At 43.1% G+C, this 19,340-nt stretch overlaps 1 protein-coding gene across 3 annotated transcripts in view; it reads left to right on the top strand.

The window, feature by feature from the left end:
- The window catches only part of SLC7A1 (solute carrier family 7 member 1), a 50,918-nt gene extending 33,870 nt beyond the window's left edge, over positions 1–17,048 (top strand). For all 3 annotated transcript variants that reach the window (XM_044441353.1, XM_044441352.1, XM_044441354.1), the window contains exons 7-12: positions 184–323; positions 2,501–2,603; positions 4,402–4,613; positions 6,697–6,863; positions 9,348–9,456; positions 9,934–17,048. In XM_044441353.1, the coding sequence (XP_044297288.1) occupies positions 184–323; positions 2,501–2,603; positions 4,402–4,613; positions 6,697–6,863; positions 9,348–9,456; positions 9,934–10,043 (841 nt within the window). In that variant the 3' untranslated portion in view covers positions 10,044–17,048. The remainder of the gene's footprint in view (positions 1–183; positions 324–2,500; positions 2,604–4,401; positions 4,614–6,696; positions 6,864–9,347; positions 9,457–9,933) is intronic.
- Positions 17,049–19,340: the final 2,292 nt, after the last annotated feature.

Genomic DNA, 19,340 nt, shown 5'->3' on the forward strand with positions numbered 1-19,340 from the left:
GTGCTGTAATTGGCAAGTATCTTCATTCCCCCAAGCAGCTTTCCCTAACTTGGTTCCCTGCTTTCCTTAAGCTAAGCTTAAGATGGTACTTCTGGAAGCTTCAGAATGGCTTTTGTCTTATGCAAGAGTTTTGGCTTACAAGTTGCGTGTTTAACAGGAGGTTATGCTCTTGTCCATTTTTAGTCTGCTTGGATCCATGTTCCCAATGCCTCGAGTTATTTATGCTATGGCAGAAGATGGGCTACTGTTCAAGTGTTTGGCTCGTGTTAATGAAAGAACAAAGACTCCAGTGATTGCTACATTAGTATCAGGAGCTGTTGCAGGTAGGATTCTGTGATCCTTTAGGACTGAACTGAGTGGATGTTACGCATTAAAAATGAGTGGACTCAGCGACTGTTGACAACTGAGCTGCTGGTGATAGCATGAGATGACGGTGTTATCACCAGTTATTGCAGCTGTGAGTGAGCCCTGTTTCCTTTGGGAACATTTACTTTTAGCTTTTCATTAACATTCAACCTGCATTTATATTTCCCCCCTCCCCCCTCTGTGTGCGTGTGTGTATATGTGTGTGCGTCTGTGCCTCTGTTTGCTAACTGAGGATAAGAACCATCCAGTGAATGCATCTCTTCATTAAGCATCTGACAAACCTGGATGGGTTGGAGAGGGAGCTAGAATTGCTGTTAGTCCTGATGAACATATTTTACTGCTAGCATGAGAGTCAGCATGCCCCTGAATGCCAGTTCCTAGGGAATGTAAGCAGGAGGGCGCTATTTATTTATTTGATTTATATCCCACCTTTGCTTGGATGTTTGGAATGACTAGTTAATATAATGATTCGGAATAACATGTATAATGTACCACTTGTATATAATTGCAAAATCATCACATACGTACTTAATTAAGGAGTTTTGTGATTTTATATAATTTTGCATTATTTAATGCAAGTCTTGTCTAGTACATATACTAAGAGATTGGGCCAGGATTAAAACAAAGATACGTGCACATAGCCAGATGCTGTTCTTGCTGGTTTTTTTCATTGCTTCTGTTGCAAAAAAGAAGAGCTATAGCTCAGTTTACAAAAGTCTTCTGTAGGCTGCTGCAATGTACACCGCAAGACAAGCTCTCCCGGTGTAGGCAGTGTGGACCAAGTGTACACCTTTTTTAAGATACTGCATTAGTCTTTTTATTCATTTTTCTTGGGCTTCTCCCTTCTCTCACAAGAGACCAGACTGTTCTAGGGCTGACTGGAACAGAGGGTGAACAAAGACTGAACTGTCAGGGTTAAATAGGCTTGTATATGCAGTGATATATTTATTTATTTATTTATTTAAAACATTTCTATGCCGCCCCATCGCAACAAAGCCTCAGGGCGGCTCCATCTTGGCTATATATATATTAAAATCTATAAATACAATAATAATAAATTAATAACTTTTAAATAAAAAGGTCTTTGCCTGGCGTCAAAAAGCAAATAATGATGGCGCCAGGCGGACCTCTCTGGGGAGCGCATTCCATAGGTAGGGCGCCACCGCAGAGAAGGCCCTTCTCCGGATACTCACCCTCCTAATATCATTCACGGAGGGTTCCCAGAGAAGAGCATCCGCTGCCAATCGTAGGGGGAGGGAGGGCATATATGGATGCAGACGTTCCTTTAGGTAACCAGGACCCAAGCCGTTTAGGGCTTTATAAGTCATAACCAACACCTTGAATTGGACCCGGACTTCAGTAGGGAGCCAGTGAAGCTGACGGAGAACTGGGGTTATACGAGAACAACGCCCAGTCCCTGTCAGCAACCTGGCAGCTCTATTTTGCACCAGTTGAACTGTCTGGATCGTCTTCAAGGGTAGCCCCACGTAGAGCGTGTTACAGAAGTCTAGTCGGGAAGTTACCAATGTGTGTGTCACTGTCACTAGGCAGTTGTTCTCCAGGAAGGGACGCAGCTGATGGATCAGCCGAAGCTGAAGGAAGGTGCTCCTTGCCACCGCCATACCTGAGCTTCCAGTGACAGCTCAGGGTCGAGGAGCACTCCCAAGCTGCGAACCCTGTCCCTCAGAGGGAGTGCAACCTCATTTAGGACAAGGCCCAAGTTCCCCACCCCGAAGCCCAAGCCACCCACCAACAGGACCTCCGTCTTGTCTGGATTGAGCTTCATTTTATTGGCCCTCATCCAGCGCATTACCTTGGCCAGGCACCGGTTCAGCACAGCCACTGCCTCACCTGGATTGGTGGAAAACGAGAGCGTACTGATGATTCCTCAGCCCACACCTCCTGATGACCTCTCCCAGTGGTTTCATGTAGATGTTAAACAGCAAAGGGGACAAAATGGACCCCTGCGGTACTCCATGGCATAGCTGCCATGGCGCAGAGCCATAGTCCCCCAGCACCACCTTCTGGAATCGGCCATTGAGATAGGAGCAGAACCTCCGCAAAGCGGTGCCTCCAACTCCCAATTCCGCTCGCCATATATCCTACCACTCTGTCTGTGTCTCCCTCCCACCAGCTGTGATGGCCTTTCTCTTGGACCTGAAGGATCTCGTCGACCTTATGTCCATTGGGACACTCCTGGCCTACTCCTTGGTGGCTGCCTGTGTATTGGTACTAAGGTATGGAAAAATCTCTCTGTATTATACTTCAGAAGGAAGCAAGAGTCCAGCATCCATAGTTGGGCAATATATATGGCTGTTAGGATCAACTGAAAGTGTGCAAGTTTCCAGTTTTTCACAACTCTTCCTCCAACTATGTAGTACAAAAAGCAGGGGTTGTAGAAAGAAATGAATTCTGAAAATTTGGCCATGCATTGTGGCTCTGAAGGCTACAGTTTAGGTATATTCAGCCTCAAAATGGAGATTTTTGGTCTTAATGAATGAGGTCTGCACCCTGGTAGTGTTGCAGTTACCAGATGATACCTAGCAGTGCATTTGGTTGATCTCTGTTCCTGAAAACAGCTTTTGAATCCTGCAGAAGTTCTTGTGAATTGTATTAAAGGCATGAGGGATACTGGTAGGAACTCAGCTTCCAAATGAAGGCAGATGTTCATCTAAAGAGAAAAGCTGTCTGGGGAGCAGGTTTCACTGTCTTCAACCACTGCAACTATGTCTTCTAAGGTGCTGGGCTTAGGGGTCTCTTCTGCCCAGATGCCTCTGGTGTGTCCCCATCAGCCTGACAACTGGAGTACAGCTGGTTGGACAAGTGTACTTATCTTTATTTGCTTTGGCATGTTGCATCACATAATATCTTCCATGCATTGCCTCCAGTCACAAGGCTGTGCAGCCTCATCCCACCTGCTTCCATCTTTTTCTGAGCTAATCGTGTTTGTTGATTTATTTGGTAAATCAGAGGAACTTGCGGTCAGTTTCCCTATAAGGCAGGTCCTTATTTTTTTTTTTTTAATAGAGATTAAGATTAGAAAGGGAAAAGAACAGCCGTAGAACCTGCCTCTGGAAATACCACTAAGATAATATAGCTTGCCTTTTTTTTTCTTTTAGAAGAAGCCGCTTTTGCATTTTTAGCTGACTGTTGATGGATTTTGAGTTTCCTGGTGGTGCATGATTGACAGGGTTCCCTAATTCTTTTTCTCCTCTGCAAGCAATTTCTTTTCTCCATGGTTTTTGTCTTTATTTTAATAATGTATATTCTGCTTTCTCTATCAGTGGTAGCCCAAAGCAGCTTACACACTTTGAAAAAATGGGCACATCACAAACATAATACAAACCCTTAATAACCATAGTTTTATGTGCTGTAACAGCATGCGACACCAGTGGTCACAAAACAAAATCAATTTAGATCTTAGCAGTATTTATGCAGTCTGACATTACCATATCAGGCTGCGCCAAATATTGACAGAGATCTCCATTGATTCTTTGTGTTTTTTAATGTCAGACTGGGTGGACTAGAGTCAGGTTTTGGTCTGACTCCTGTAAGAATCCAGTGTTGGCGCCTGGCTGACCTGTCTGGGAGGCGTATTCCGCAGAGCTGATGCCACTATGGCGAAGAACCAACTTCATGCATCGGCACACACAAAACAGCCTTAGATCTTGAACTGAGTGCATGTGGGGGGTATACCAAAAGGGGCAATGCTATAGAGAAGAGCAGAGTGCTTTTAATGCAAATTTTGGCCTGCTTTTTTTAGTTGTGTTATGATTTTTATCTCATTGTGGGGACTTTAGTAGGAACACCTGAAGTAAAATTTGTGCAGCTTGAATGGACATGAATGGAATTGCAGCATTTCACATTCTGCGTAGCCATTGGCCCAAATATTTAGATAATGCTTAGCCATCCCTCTTCTTGGGCTTCATTGCTGCTGCTGCCTGGGTGAGGGATGGGGGAAATTAGGCCAGTCCTCCACAAAAGGTTACAGGTGTTAAGAAGGCATTGAACATACCCAATTTCCTTTTCTCTTAGGTACCAACCCAAGCAGCCTAACCTGGCATACCAGATGGCTAGTACAACTGATGAACTGGACAACAATGAATCTGTGAGCACCAGTGACTCGCAGACTGGGTTTCTACCCAAGGAGGAGGACAAATGCTCCCTAAAAGAGATTTTCTTCCCCTCAAATACTGATCCATCCAAACGTTCTGGATTTGTAGTGAATGTCACCTCCTGCATCATAGGTAAGAGTTTCAGCCTGGCTGGCTGATTCCAGGGTGCTAGAGACTGTTCCGATGAGCTTTCCTGGTACATATAATAACAGAGATGTGTGCAGTATTCATTTTTGTAACCGGGTTATCTTAGGACAGCTAACAGTTATGTCCTGTCAGTGTATTCTTGGCATGAAGCAGATGTGGGCAACTTGTTGCCCCTCCAGAAGTTTCATCTAAGCTGATAGGAGTCTCAGTCCAGCAGTATTTCTAGTTGTATGCAGCTTGTCTGGTGCAGCAGCTAGTTGTCCCTGAAAGGCACACAGCCCAATCTGCTTTGAAGAACATAACAATACAAAAATGAATGAGCACCTGGTAGAAATTGACCAGTGCCTTGGTGGACTAAAAGGGCTGAGCCGAAGCTGGTCTAACTGTTAACCAATTCGTAAATGAAACGCACTAGAAATGGAGTACAGATGTCTCAGAGTACGTAGATTCTGAGCACAGAAGACTGTGCTAAAAGCATAGGCAAAACAGGGAGCATGGTGACAGAAATCCTGCGGTAACTCTGTGTCTGCCTTTATGACTAGAGTATATTGATCTTCCTCATCCCTTTTGTTCCCACGTCTCCATCCTCTTTTGCTTGATGCAGAATGTGCCTGCCTGCTTAACCAGCCTTTTCTCCATTTCGTTCCCCAAAGACCTTTTTGGAGGTCTTTTTTAAAGTTGCACAATAGTCTCTGTATGTGGGGTATAAGATCTTTGCCCATTAATAGATTTTCATGCATAGAAGGCCTACAGCTCAATATACAGGACTCCTTCCCTCCTACCCCATGGGTCAGCTTCAAAGAGTCTTGGATGCATTAACAGTGGATAAGTTAACCCAGCAAATGACCACTTAGCAGCAAGACAGGAACCTACTGGTTTTATACAACACTGGACTAGATGGACCTTGGATAGGTGTAGCACAACTAACTTCTTACATTCTCACAGAAGACTGTAGCCAGTACTTTGCTGGAAACTGAGCCTGTGATATGTGACAAGCCAAAAAAAGTACAAAACTCTTATGTGTTTGAACTGCCTCGGAATATTTTGCATTCTGTGTTTATGCAAATTCAGCCCTAGTAGGTTGGATCCAGGCATAGTCATGCCCAGAGTAGACCACCCTTCTCCATGTTGGCTGGGGATGATGGGGATTGTACTCTCAACACACCTGGAGGGTGCCAAATTGGGGAAGTCTGGACTGATGAAAATAATACAACCCCACCTTTTTGTACAGTGTTCAACACTCAAAACATTCCACATTTTTTAATATTAGCAGTCATTCAAAAAACAGAACAAGATCCTGTGAACAAGATGGAGCTTCTGTTTGCATGACAGGATTTCTGGATCCTGTGATGTGCTCCAGAGGAACTATTCTTCCAGCAGTTCCTCTCCACTGTCAGAAGGCCACAATTGGGTACTGTTCCAATGTTTTTTTTCCCTCCCATCACAGAAGAGATTCTGAGGCTTGGTTATCTTGGCTCAGCCCAAGTGGGCCCAGAGGACTTTTTTGCAACAGTGGCCAGCCATGTGCTTTTGGTAAGCTCACATCAGGTTATGAAGGCAACAGTACCCTTCCCTCTGCTGTTTGCTTCTTCAGACAGCTGACTTAGGAATGCTGCTTCTGAAGGAGATTCCTTAGGTACCTGATGAATTCATGGCTGAGACTGCAGTTGAACCAAAGGTTGGTGATAAGTTAAACCAGCTCATCTTTCCTTGCACTTTGGACTATTGCTTCTAAAACCAGCATGGAGATCAAATGAGAATTGAGAAGAAAACCATCATGTGCGGAATGTTTGCCCATTCCGTGTGGTTAGTTGTTGATGGCAGGGGCATGGGAACTCTAATAGAGGGCTTTCTGCTCAGCAGTTTCCAGGCGTCAGTGACCAAACAGCTGCTTGCTGTTACCAATGCACAAAGAAGCCTTAAAATGTGTGGGATCCAGAGTTACACAGCTGCATCTGCCACGGACATCTGCTGACTTGGCTTTAAAATGGCAGCTGTTTGCCTTGTGGATCTATATTCCTCCCACATGGTATCAGTGCAACAAACATTTTATGTATGTTGTTCTCAGGTGTTCTTATCGTCGCCTTCTGTGGCCTGACCGTCCTTGGCAAAGACGGTCGGATAAATGGGTCCCCGTTGGTTATCACCCTGCTTGTTGTGGTCAGCGTGCTGTGCTTCATTTGCACCGTGATTATTTGGAGACAACCCGAAAGCAACACCAAGCTCTCGTTTAAGGCAAGTAGTCCACTGGGGCATAGTTTGGGGGTGGGTTCAGCCTGCGGGGAGGAAGCAGTTTGTAGCTTTGCAGCCTCTACACGCAAGAGAGATTAGTGAAGAGTTAGCCTGCTTTTTTTGCCAGAAAGGCAGGATTTAGTTGGTAGGGAGAGGGAGCGAGGGATATGGAACAAATTGTCCCACACAGGCTGGCAAAATGCACCTCAGGTCTAGCCTTCAGTAATCCTGATACTACTAATTCTTTGCCTCTTATCTGGCAATCTCTCTATCTCTACGTAATACGAGTCAGTGAGAGCGTATGCGAGGCTGACTTTCCCTTTTGGCACTCCCAACAAAAGTCTCCAAAAACACACCAACACATCATGTTGTGATGCCACTCCCAGAAAGGAATTTTTATTATTTCCTCTAATGGAGCAGTTGAAAAAAAGCCACATCAAATCTACGTTAGCCGTTTAACACTTAAGGGAATCTCATATCCTGTGCTTTTAAAAATAATTATAAAGATGCAAAGAATAACCAGAAAATCCAAACCCTGCATCTGTTATTAAAATTCACTTTTCTGTTGTGGTTTTTTAAATGCACACAGCAGCATACAATAAAATTATAAAATGATGAAATGAAAATAATAACTTTGTCTGCGGTTCTGCACTCATTTATCTGGATCTACTTCTGTGCAAATATGCATAGAATTCCACTATAAGTATCCTCTAAACAAAAGCTTCTCATGAACTGCAGCACAAAGCATGGCTAGAATAATCGTAGTGCATAGTACAAATGTCCTGTGCAAAGCCTGTTCAGCTAGGGAAAGAATTTTGCAACTTTGGAACGGCAGCTGAGAAGCCCTTGTTTGGGGCACCGGAGAAACAATCTTTCCATGAGGAAGGCATAGTCAGATCTGACCAGGTTGGCAAACCCCTCTACTATTAAATCATTGAACTTCATATATGTCTCACTTTTCCTTCCCTTATATGGCTCTACAACTGTTTTTTGCAGCGGTCTTGTAAGGCAGTTTAATGTGAGAAATGCTGACTGTGGCTCAAAATGAACTTTATGACTGGGTGGGGATTGGAACCAGGGTTTTCCCAGTCTTAATAAAACATTCTAATCAATGTTTAATTTTGCATTGAAAAACCCATTTGAAGAGTTAGGAAGCATTGACTATGTATCTGTTATGTCCTGGACTGAAAGGGGCATTGTAAGTTTGCCAGCCCTTTCTTATGTCCTTCCCAAAGCCATATCTTCCGTCCCTGCCAACAAAAGGCAGTGTGTCATCACAGAAGTCCTTCCTTTCATCCAGTGCCAAACTCTCTCTGCAGCTCTCTCTTATGCCCACACGGAGAGTACATGCAACAGAACTTAAATGAAAATATGCATAAGGGGCAGTGTGTCAGATGGTTAGACTGGAACTCCGGAGATCTGGTTTCCAGCTCACTGTGTGCCTTTGGGCTGATCACTGTCTCCTAGCCTAACCTCCCTTGCAGGTTTGCTGTAAAGACAAAATGGAGAGGAGTAAGACCATGTAAGCTGCCTTGGGTTTCTAGGAAGAGGGAAAAAGGTGGGATATAAAACTAACAAAATATCTGAGCTAATGGTCAATACTGTAACAAAGCAGTTGCATATACTTTACTTGGCCTGCAGCTGTACTGTTTAAATAGCAGGCTCCCATGCTGAAATTCAGGTTCTGCTTATATGGACATCAGGAAGGGTTCACCAGCTAAATTGCTCTGTGTTGTGTCTGCTGTTGTTGGGGACATAGCTATAAGGATGATGAAAAGAATAACAACTTCGTACAAGATACAAGGAGAAAAAGCACATGGTCAGCCTTCATGTCCATTCACAAATGGATTTCATATTTCTGAATTTGGAGTGGCTTGTTGGCACTTGTGGGCTATTTTTAGAAAGGTTAGAGAGACAGGACAGTGTATGCAAAGACATGTGGAGGTCAGAAAGTTACAATTGGATGCTTGGAAGCTTACCAGCTACTACCAGAAAATGTCTCTCTCTTCTATTTTTTCTTGTGAAGGAGGCTTTTCATAGCAACAGAGCAAAGCCAGAAATGCCTCTCTCAGCTTTCAGGCACTCAGCAGGCAGCAGCATGGGAAAGCCCCAAGGGAGGAAATCCTGACAAAGTCCTGCAGGTGGCTTTCCAAAATGACAGCAAGGACAGAATGGTGGGTGGTTGGGGAGGGTGGGTAGGAAAAGGAAGCGTGTGCACAGACCCTGTAGCCTAAGCACAGGGGAATTTCCACAAAATTCTCAACATCCCGAAAAAACGACAGCAAAGCAACTCCTCTTTTGCAGAGAAATGAAGAGGTTGTGAAGAGGCTGGTGGGGTTTTGGTTCCACACTAGTCATCACAGGCAGAACTGCTCTCCTTTGATGTGTGTGTGTTCACATGAGGATGCAGCTGGTGGGAATGAGTTCTATGCCTGCTGCTCCTAAGCTTGATTCACAGGAACAACTTATTTTTGTGCATGTTTTCAGGTCCCTTTTCTTCCCATCCTTCCAATCCTGAGCATCTTTGTGAATGTTTATCTCATGATGCAGCTGGATGGTGGCACCTGGATACGGTTTGCAATCTGGATGTTTATAGGTGAGTTGGCAACTGGGTTTTTGACCTTGCAAAACGATGCATTGGTGGTGAGGCAAAATAGAGCTCTGGAAATACTGAGGCACCCATTCCTGCCTTTATGTATGGCCCTCGATTGTGGTGCTGCTAGACGCTCCTGTTCATCCTCCTGCTGGTAAGGCAGGTCCTCCTTCTTGAACCATTCGTAGCAATCCTCCCTAGCCTCAGCCCTCCACACTCCTCATAATTCCCAGTCAGCACTGCTTTTGGCCACTGGGTCCAGGAGTATTCCAAAAGTTCCCCTCAGTCACAGACACGTTCATCCTTGCCAAATGATGGTCATTCCCTGCTAGGCTCACCTCCGTATCATTTGACTTCTTAGAGTTTTCATGTGAGCTGTGCATTCCCTGCAGCTACTGGTTCTTATGTTTGAGGTACCCGAGTATGGTCTGCATGCTGTCACTTACCTCATGCTCCCTCCATTTTTCCCCATTTCATCAGGTTTAGTCATTTATTTTGCCTACGGGATGTGGCACAGCGTGGAGGCATCTTACTCAGCACCAACAGACGCAGAAAGAAGTATGGACAACAACGTGGATAGCTGCAAATGATTGATAGCCTTGTTTACACTGAAGGACAGCTGAGCTTTCCACTGCAGAGAAGGATGCTTTTCTCTCTGGGACCCTGAAGTATTTTATTTTGTGGAACATTAAGAGGACCCCCATGTCTCGCCACTGCCCCTTGCAGCTTGCTTTTACCTCTGTGGTGCAGCCATTAAGAATCACAAGGAGCAAGGCCGGCTTCTGGAGCATCCTCAACTATATCATTCCTCACTGCTGGAAGCCCTTTCCCCCCCAGCCGTCTTATCATAAGTATATGGAAAGAAAATGGCTTCTCTGCTTCCAATGCTGCTATAAGACCAGATTTTTCAGAGGGTCTGCAAATTAACTCATTAGGTACTGTACTTGGATTTAAATGGAACGAACTCAGCTTTGTCCATCTCCAAGTCACCCATGTGGCATGACCAAGAATAATGCCTTGCCTACAATACAAACAAGTCTTCTTGGGTGGCATTAAAAAGTGCTAGGACCAATTTGTTTTAAGAAAAGAACTGGTCAGCATTGTTGATTTGTACTATTTAAAGTTTCTGTGCATCAGAATTTCTGTGCTTTGAAATGAAACATTGCAGTGGTCTTCTTTAGGGTGCTTTAGCTTGCTGGCTGAATTCTTGCTCTTCTTTAAGAAAACAGCAGATCCTGCTGCTCATGAGAGAAGCTTTTGTATAACACTGTGTAGAAAACATGATTCCTTGTTCAACTCCTAGTAGGTCAGCTCTGCAAAGTTGAGAAAAGCTCTTTTTGACTGCATGGTTCGAAGTGTTGGTTACATCTGAGCTGGGGTACTACTGGTCACAGTTAGTGCTTTACAATCCTTGTATTGCTCATTTTCACCGTAACCTTATGAGATAACTCACTGATTTTCCTTGAAACAGTTGTAGTCAAACATCCAATGAATTCTTTGTATGGATGTTAACCTAAATCTGCTGCATCCACCTCCCAGTACCAGTTATGTTTTAAAAGTAATTTATTTAAAGTTCATAATTATCAGGGTAAGAAGCTGCATCAGGCTTAGCTTTTTTTAGTCCATTCCTTTATCTATCTACCTGGGAGTAAGTTTCATTTCATTGATTTCACAGAACTCACTTCTGAGTAAACATGCATAGAATTTGACCATTCACGTTCAGCTAGAATTGGGTGAAGTGCATGATAAGTGAACTACATTTGTTGCAGCTTGTTACATATCCTGCAGTGGCTCACTTTGTGAAGTTAAGAGCAGGAGGTGTGCAAATACTAGAAGCAAAAAGAGTGAGAACTTGCTATGCACAGTAGACAAGTTCCTGCAAATGCATTGATATAGCAGTTTTCCATCGTTTAGTAAAGTGCTATTCTTACCTGGTAAACACTTGAGAGTCCAGCTTAGCTGTGCTGAACTCCAAATAGGATGTTGCGCTCTTGGTTCACACACATATTTGAGTGAAAGCAATACATCCTAATAAACAGCGGAGGCTGGCATATCTACTGGTGAATTCCAAAGCCTTCTCTTAATTTCCTGTGGGGTGTGGGGCAGGAATCATAGATTTTATATGTATCTAAAGTGGACAGAGGTTCACTTCTTTGTAAAAATCTGAGGTAACAAAGGAAAACACTAATCCATAGAGATATTTGCTGTAAAAACAAAACTTCTGATAAATATTGTAACTTTTAATTCCTATTATTATTTTTCTCTTCCATTGCCAGTTTTCTTGCAAAACAGGTTTTATTATTATTATTATTATTATTATTATTGATGTTGTTGTTGTTACTATTGTTCAGTATTTATGTCCAGCTGCTTTATATATTGCATTTGAGACAAATTATGTGGAAAACAGTGGCACTTAAAGGGAAATCTTTATTTTGTAAGCAGGTTATTTTTATGTGAGAGCAATGTTTTTGTGTGGCAACCTCAACTGGTGTTGGGGAAGGGCTGCCTGCTCAATGACAGACCACCTGTTTTGGGTGTAGAAGCTCATCCCAGCTTGTGTCTCTGGCCAGGTAGGCCTGGCAAAGGCTTTTGCCTGAGAGCCAGGAGAGTCCCTGGCAGTGTAAGCACTGCAAGTAATGGCTGTGACTCAGTACAAGGCAGCTTCCCATGTTCCCATCCTTATCTGGCACTATCCTAAAGCATTGCTTTTGCAGCAGTCATCTCATAACAGCAATTGGAGAGCAACCGGAAAAAGGCATTAAAAGAACAGTTTTTTTGTTCTTTAAAGAATGAGTTAGGCTTTGGTTTATTGACCAGCTTCCTCTTGTGCCACAGCAAACCCTTCATTGAAGGAACACAGAGATCAAGTCAGGGTGTCATACCTGACAGGAAGGGATAGGTCTGGCTTGCAGTGCGTTGGCTGCATTTGTGGTTTGATCAGTTCTTTCCTGTGCCATTTTATGAGACCTTCTTATACCAAACATCCATTTCATCTCAGTAGGACCAATGTGGTCTCATCGGACAGACTCCATTGATGACTTTGGAGTTAGAGCCAATGTCTCCCCTATTCTGGGGCCATACGGGCTCTGAAGGTTGTTTCACACATGAACAAATTCCTCTACTGAAATGACACCCATTTAGAAATGTGTCATTCCTTTGTGTAGAATTGCAGGCGACCCATCCTCTTGCTCTCTGAACTTTGAATTTAAAGTTCGTGGAATGTGTGCTAATATAAAACTGTCACAGAAACAGCTCAAACTGTCACTTTCACAAAATGCTGTGTGAACGAAGCAGTTTGAAGACTGGGTTACTATGGGCTACAGCTCAGTTAGCTGGACTTGCTGCCTGTTATATTTCCAAGTCAAATTAAGGAACTGGTCAATATTTCGAGACACTGAGACTTTGTGGGCCAAGTTTGCCTTTGGAAGTGTCTTCACCCTCATGAATGCCCAGTCTCATTAAGCAGGCCAGGCATTGCTTCACATTCCACTTGCGCAAGCAGTGGAACCGAAAATTGGCCGAGTAGGTCCCTAACTCTGTCACTTTGTTCACAAAAGAGAACAGCTCAGGGTAACACACTCATGCTAATTCTGTTCTAGCAAGCATTTAAGACTGAACTCTCCAGATCCTGTGTGGTCATAGTGGTAAAATAAGAAACTATTGCAAATTTCACAACCTTTTTCATGTATTTTTTCAACTAGGAGGGAAAACCAGTGTACAAATCTTATAAATAGAGCAGAATGTTTAGGTTCTGTGTCCTTGCTGTTTGCAAACTTACAATTGGCGTTCTCTAAGAAACGTCTGTTTCTTTTCAAATGTGGCATTTATGCAGTGTTCTCCTTGGAAATGCCTCTTGGTAAGCATGTTGTCATGTGCAAAGGAGCCCTGTTTGCATCCTTTCTACTGTGGAAGGTCGCATTCTATTAAAAATAGTCTAAGATAGCATCTCTCTGGCCTCATCTTCAGCTGACCTCATCACAGGTGCAGGGCCTCCTTCTCAACCAGCAGTCTCCAACCTGGTGCCCTCCTGAGATAGCTCCAATCATCTCCACCTAGCATGGCCACTGTCCATTAAATTTTAGTCCAACATATTTGGAGGGCATCAAGCTGGGAAAGATTTTTTAAGCAGTGCAGATACTCGAGTCAGATATGCAGGAGCACATCGATTCCGGTGTTCAGGGAAGGTGATCTGACTACCCTCTGCAATCATAGGTGTCCTGCAAAGCTAAGAGGAGAGGTAGCACCTGGGCAGGGCCTCAGGGAGAATAACCTCACCAAGCCCTACTTTTGGAGAGAGCGAGAGATTTTACTGGTACCAGCAGCTACTGCCTCTCTGCTGCAGTGACCTGTACTGGCGGGTGGCAATCTCCTTGCACTGGTGAAACCTCTGTTCCCCCTTCCTTAGCAGTGAAACCCTGGAACAAAGATCAGGTAGCCTCTGCCTCTCTATGTACAAACAGGTGTCCTTTGAGGTTATGGGTGAAACCTCAAAGGTGCTGCTGCAGGCTTGCTGTCGTGAGGAACTGACCAACATTTATTGGAGCTTGTATTTGTAAATAGCTGGGTGACTTATTATGCTGTTTTAACAAGATTGTTTTGTATAGCTGCTGGGGGACTGCAGTATAGAAGGCTGTCTTCTGAAGTGTGGCTTCCTTTGTAATGCTTGTGGTAAAAACAAAAGAGGTCTCCTCCACCAGAATTGGAGGGTTTTGTAGAAGCTGTGACTTCTTCCAGGAACTGCAGTCCTTTTCATTCTTATGAGGGTTTCCCCCCTTGCTTAGGTACATGTCATCAAAGTGTGCACATCCAGTAGGGAGAGTGTATGGGGGGTGTGCACACACAAACCTCATGATCACTGTGTGCTGCATTTGTGGTTCTTTATCTAAGAAGGGGAAATGTGCACCGCAAAGCACGCGAGGGGGACTAACTTGTTTTTGTTCAAAACCTCATCCCAGTTTTGCATCTTTAGTAATTAAGGTTCCTGTGTAACTTGACACATGACCCCTTCAGCCTGTGGCAGTTAGCGAATCCATAATTATGGCTAGGATGGGTCTGGAAGCCAAAGCTTATAGGACGATTTTCATAAATGTGTAATAAATGGTTGCCCAGAAGTTTATGAGCAGGCAGCTACTAACCAGTTAGGCAATTGATGCTAACTCAGAATTTGATTATCACTTCAGTAAGAATAGATTCCGTTTCAAAACCTTTCTGTATCACAGGATGTGTTACTGTACCGTCAGAGTGGAGGAAACCATGTCTGAATGTAGCTCTGTTAAACAGCAGTCATGTTTGCAGTTTTAATAGGAGGCAATGGTGGTGGGAGGAGCAGTGGAATTCTACCTTAATTTCACTGCCAAACAGTGGATCATCATTATCGACAATTTCAGTTTTCTAACTTGTAGATTTTGAAAGTGTTGGTGCTCCCCATGTCCATCCCTGTGGGCACATACTCAGCAGGAGGGGTCCAAAATTGCTGGTGGTTGTGCTGATCTATATCAACAAACTAATTTTTGCAGTTCTGAAAGACTCTGAACTGCCCATTCAAGCCCAAGCCACCCCAAAACACATTGCATTGGAACAGGGAAATTCTGTTGCTGGGAAGTATTCCTAGGAAGGCCATACAAAAGGAGATCCCATATTGTTCTTTCTGTATTAACCCATGCTCAAAGGACTTCTGTACAGCTGCTCTCTCTGCATTAAAACATCTTTCAGAGTTTTTTCCCATGTGACTCTGACTTCTGTAGAGCTAAATATGGATGTCATGCAGGGTTTCCCTGGAAGGAAGGTAATGTGATATTCTATTATTTCATCTCCCTTGAAATTGAAGATAATGAGACAAGGTTATTTAAGTTGATACAACAGCTGCTGCTTGAACAATTAAGGGCACAGTCCTATATATGCTAAGACAGCCAAAAGGACTAAAATTCCCAACATGCTGGGTATTATAGGTCTTTTTGTTGTCTCAACATGTGTAGGATTATTGTTTAAGGCTGCAATCCTAAATACACTTTCTAGAGGGTAACCTCTGTTGAAGACAGTGGGCTATGCTTAAGAGTAAACATTTGTAGGTTTGCACTGTAAATTTAAATAAATTTGCACACTACCAAAACTTGAACACGGGTGCCTTTTTGAGACAGTTCAATAAAAACCTTTTTACTTACTAAATTGAAAATTGTTCTCCCACATCTCTTATTGCCTGCCATATTAGCTCCAAAATAGCCTAAAATGAACTCTGTCAAACTCCATCACTTGAAATGCACACGCATTGATTAGAAGGAGCTTTTATGTGGCCCTAACTGTAATGAATTTTTCCTGACAGGGATGGGAAATCCCAGTATCGATTTATCTGGAGGTAAATCCTATTGAATATAATAGGACTTGCTTTTGAGTATCTAGAAACAGGATTGTTCTGTACATAATTCTGATTTTTATCAGGCTGCGGTTTGTTAACATGTGTTCAGTGGGGCAAATCTGGAATCCTGTCCCCCTTTCATGTACCTAAGCGCTGATTTAACATCTTGAGTGTGTGGCAGTGCGAGGCAGAGCAACATCGTGCCCCATCTCTGTTAGAATGCATTTGTTCATGAGTCGAGTGTGAGTATGTGATGTAGACAGATACTGGCACTTCCCCCCCTTCATTGAGATTTCAGCACCATCCTTTAGGTGTCTGTAAAAATCTCTGATTTTTTCCATTGTAAAAAGGCCAGGGACTTATTACATAGAGTCAACATAATAACCATCCTGTGATACTCCCTTTACTGTCTTGTTACTTAGGACTTGGTGCTGTTAGAGCGGAGCCAGAGCGTTATGGGAAGAGTGTCTGCTTTTGCTTTATATCCAAAGCCAGATTGTCTCAGGGTTTATTTCCTCCGTGATGTTAAACAGCAAAGGGTCTTGTAGTTCCTTGATGACTAACAGTTGGCTGTTGGAATAAGCTTTCTTGGATGTGGTCTGCTTCCTGTCCCAAGAAAAAAAAATGCTTTGCTAAGATAATGAAGAGCGTAGGCAGTGAAATTGAAAACGGCACTGTCTTTCCCCCCAATTATGGAAGGGTCATAATGTGTGTGTTTGATGAAATGGAGAATTTCCTGTTATTACGTTGTGCCTTTTGATATATGTTTGTCTGGTCTCAGGAGCACAAAGAATGCGTTTCCCACCATTTGGGATTGTATGTTACAATTCTATAGGAATGTGTGAGGTTTCTTCAGGAATACATCTCTAACTAACCAAGAAGCCATGAAAGAACTTGTGCATATTTTTATTGAGTAAAATGTATATACTTCGTTGACTGTTCTATTTTTCTAATGATTTCTTCAGAATTTCTTAATGTTATAGAATTATTCTCCTTCTCCTGCTGACAGCAGTTCTCATTTCAGTGGAATTTCTTATTCTTTGGATCCTCCTTGCTTTAAATAAAAGCCTTGTTTTCACTTTTTTAATGTGAAATTTACCTGGAACCTCTACTTCATAAAGATATTTCTGTCAAATGACACTGTAAATATGTGCCCTTCATAAACAGTATGTTTTTCTTGACTTCAAAAAGATCAATGTGTAAATATGTGATATGACATTAAAATGATTCTCTGAAATTTAAATTATGCTAGTTTCACCATTCTTTCTTCATTTTAATTCGTTTCACCATAGCTTACTGATGGACATAATTGTGCTTTGTATGGAAGAATCCAGCTTCTGAGAACGTTTGCTTTTAATGCAGTACTGTCTCTCATTTGCACAATCTAAGCAGCTGCATGACTCAAGTTGCTGTGGTGCACAGCTTCTTGTGCTCTTAATGGGATTTTTAAATTGTAAATTAATTCATCAAGGCTGCAGTCCTATGGCCTCCTCACAGCTGGTGTGGAAAGAACCATGCTGAGCCCCACAGGGAGAGGGGAAAGGGGTGTGGTGGGGATGTCTACCTGTGTCTTTTCTATCAGTCCTCAAGCATCCTTCCTTCCTCCTTCCTGAAGTTTATCTAGATGGCTGAAAACAGCCAACCAGATGAAAAGCAGGGTGTGAAGTGCAGCAGCAGCAGAGAGCACAGCACTGTGCTTTACAAGTATTGCACAGCTGGCGTGAGCCTCTGAGGTCAAAGACCAATGTGCACCTGCCATGGGGGCTATTGCCTTGCAGCTAATTCATGGTATCATTCTATTTCTCCCCCATCTAATAGCACATGCTCTGTGTGGACAGTCAAATGGGAGTTCTAGGATGGAAACTGATGCTATTATCAGCATGGTTAGAAAAGGCCAGCCCTGTCTTCAGTTTCTCAACTCTTGCCTAGTGCTTGGGCACCCAGGACCACAGGAACTGGCGGGAAGAGGTGGTTTTTGCAGTGTGCCAAAGTGCAGTGAATCAGGCAGTTGGTATGTAGTGCTCTCGCCCTGCAGCACTATTCTTCTAGGAGCCAAATGAATACCAGGGGCTTTCAGGAGTCCTTTCCTTCCTGGATGGGGAAGTTAGGTGCACAAATGTGCACCTACATGTACAATTTCTCTGCACAGTCAGTTTTCATTATGCCAAACTAGAATGGGAGCTCAATGGTGTGATTCCAACTCGTGTATGAGGGTTGCACATCTGCACACCTGGATTGCAACCACTGTCTTTAAATGGATGATACTGAATAAAATTCAACATTTTAAAGAAATTTAAAGAAAGTGATTTAGTATTCATAAGTGTTCAGTTTTAAGTTTATTTGTGAAAATCCAATCTCTCTCTCTCTCTCTCTCGTTTGCATGCACATGCGCACGTGCACACACCCACACCCACACACACCCATGTTAGAATCAAACCTGTACATTTATAAAAAGAATAATGATACCAGCTAGAGACTAATGCTGGAGCATGTATTTATTATCATGAATATATATTACACACAACTGTACACTGTAACTGAAATAATACAAACTTTTTTCTGTAATTTAAATAGCCATGTATTAAGTCAGGACACAAACTGCTACTGCATTGGGTTGGGGTTTGGGTTGGGGGGACTTATATAAGGATCCAACATGTGTCCACAGGACACAAATGCAATCAGTGCAGAGACATAAAATACCTGATTTGGGTTATTCATATTTAATCCAAAAGAGATCTTTGCCATCAAATACCTGCTGATTCATTAGTGAGAAATGTGACTTATGCAAACATCTCTTCAGAGTTCTGCATAATGCTTCAAACGTTATCAAAGCAAGCACGATTTTTTCTGTTAGAGAATGGATTTGCAGGTCCCCTGGGATTCTTACAGGAGCAGAAACCTGCTGATGGATGTCTCAGGAAGACATTTTGAAGACTTCTGGGAAAGACAAAATACTGGGTGACTCCTGGAGGTCTTAGAGTGGAAGTCCAATCTGTACATTATTTCATGTAAGTTTCTCAGCCTGTCTGAAACCAGAGATGCATGGTGCATCTTCCGTGCAAACTTCCACACTGGGATCCACTACGAAGTGAATAAGCATTCTTCATGTCTGGTTTTGACCAAGACATGAAAGCATGGTGAGATGAACTGCAGGTGACGCATGTGTCCAACTCTATGTCACATCCCAAGCCATCCTCATTTTATTGTAAGGGTTTTTCTCGATCAACATCTCTTTTGGACCAGGAGTGCAACTCTGGGCAGTTTTTAAACTGAATGTCTTATTACTCTAACGTGTGAGAATGCAGCAGGGGTGCCCATGAGCATGGACCTGACCCATTTGACTCTTCAATTAATTGGTGTTACCCTTCATTTACTTTTCAAGGTAAGTGCTGATTTTGTTGTTCGGAAATGCCAGAGAAGTAGAGAAAGGAATACGCACCCCTTTCCCATAGGGAGGGAGTTGTGGGTTGCATGTTCACCTAGAGCATGTACACCTATTACGTTGAACAATTTATAGGAAATGTGAAGAGGAACA

Source organism: Varanus komodoensis, unplaced genomic scaffold (genome assembly GCF_004798865.1).
Source record: "Varanus komodoensis strain SLA01 unplaced genomic scaffold, ASM479886v1 scaffold4, whole genome shotgun sequence".
Lineage (NCBI taxonomy): Eukaryota > Metazoa > Chordata > Lepidosauria > Squamata > Varanidae > Varanus > Varanus komodoensis.